The sequence below is a fragment of the Austrofundulus limnaeus genome, unplaced genomic scaffold, assembly GCF_001266775.1.
Source record: "Austrofundulus limnaeus strain Quisiro unplaced genomic scaffold, Austrofundulus_limnaeus-1.0 Scaffold23, whole genome shotgun sequence".
NCBI classification, from domain to species: domain Eukaryota; kingdom Metazoa; phylum Chordata; class Actinopteri; order Cyprinodontiformes; family Rivulidae; genus Austrofundulus; species Austrofundulus limnaeus.
The window spans coordinates 2,990,922-2,992,401 of NW_013952425.1; the positions used below are offsets into that span (position 1 = coordinate 2,990,922).

The window sequence follows — 1,480 nt, forward strand, 5'->3', positions numbered from 1 at the left end:
ACATAAGGAATCCCATGATTAAACATTACATCATACTTTCCCAATAAATTTAACTTAATATTTTTAAACATATATATTTAGATCATTTAATATTCCGTTGAATTCATTAAATAATAACAGCTTTTCAATAGATCATTTCTTGTTTCTGTCTGAAGCCGGCCTGCTGCCTGTTTAAATCTGTTTTACTTCCTGTTAGAAACCTGAACAATGAAACCCAGTCAGACTTCAAATAAACACTTTTTGTGTTTCCTGTCTCACACTAAAAGCTTTTTTTTTTTTTTTTTTTTTTGTGAATCCAACTATCGCTCCCTCAGGAACAGAAGCTTTCCTCTGTGCTTCATGAGTTTTATGATGAATCCATCAGTAGTTTGTTTTAAAGACGTTATTATGTTTGGAGCTGAAGTGTTGTGCTTTTCTCTTCTTTCTCGTCGTCACAATATTTCTCCACGTGTGTTTTTACTGGTGTCAGGGTTCACAAGGAGAGGCTGGTGTGCCCGGTTCCAAAGGGTCAAAGGTGAGCCAGAGATGTTTTCTTTAATTTTGTGAGCAGCAGTGTTGTTAGTGTTTGACTGGTTCAAACACTAATATAAAAATAATCTTGCTAAATGTGTTTTTGCAGCAACCTCAGATGATTTTAACTAATCTGTTTGGAGTTAATTATATTATTAAAGGCTGTGAAGTTTTAAACAAAGATTTTGTGTTGGAGTATGTTTTWTAGACGAGTCTCGGCTACAACCACACTGAATTTTAGCTCGATATCCAGAGAAATAACTAAGTAATGTCTGTTTTTGTGTTTGATAAAGTCCTTTAACTGGGATGATCATTTTAATCACCTTAACTTCAAAACCTAATCAGCTGTTCATCCACTGATTACTTCCTGAGGCTTTCGTTAAATTCTGTCTTATAGTTCATGAGATATTTTGCTAACAGACACACAAACACATGATCCTTGCCTTTTATGAGAGCAGACGATAAAAAAGACACACATTTTAACATCTTTATTATCAACCTGTATGTTTTTTTATCTGCAGAATTTTCACAGCTCATTTTTATCATTTTCTATAAATAAGATTGTTTATAGAAACTTTTTTTTATGTTTTAATTTTTTTTGCTCTGTTTTATTTATTTGTTTGTTTGATTTGTTTTCCATCAGGGGGAGACTGGAGATAAAGGAGACTTGGGATCTGTTGGTCCAAAGGTGAGCARCTCCAGGAAGTGACAGATGAAGACCACCAGGGGGCAGCTGGTCAACATCAGTCAGAAAAAACTCAAAATACGTTTTATTATTATTTTTGTTCTATTTCAACAATTTATATCAAAACTTTCAGCTGCTTCAAGACATTCTAGCTTTGACTTTTTGAGATATTTAGACTTTTTTTTACTTTTTTTCCCTCATTGGAAAAAAATGGAATCTAATAAGTGACTTCAAACATTTTAAATCCCTTTAAATTTGTATAAGTCTTTATAGTACTTTTAACAT

At 32.6% G+C, this 1,480-nt stretch overlaps 1 protein-coding gene across 1 annotated transcript in view; it reads left to right on the plus strand.

Moving 5' to 3' along the window:
* Positions 1-1,480, plus strand: part of col25a1 (collagen type XXV alpha 1 chain) — a gene marked incomplete at its 3' end in the record, with an annotated part of 104,429 nt that overhangs the window by 96,701 nt on the left and 6,248 nt on the right. The window contains 2 exon segments of the mRNA XM_014004395.1: positions 470-514; positions 1,154-1,198. Coding sequence (XP_013859849.1) covers positions 470-514; positions 1,154-1,198 — 90 coding nt within the window.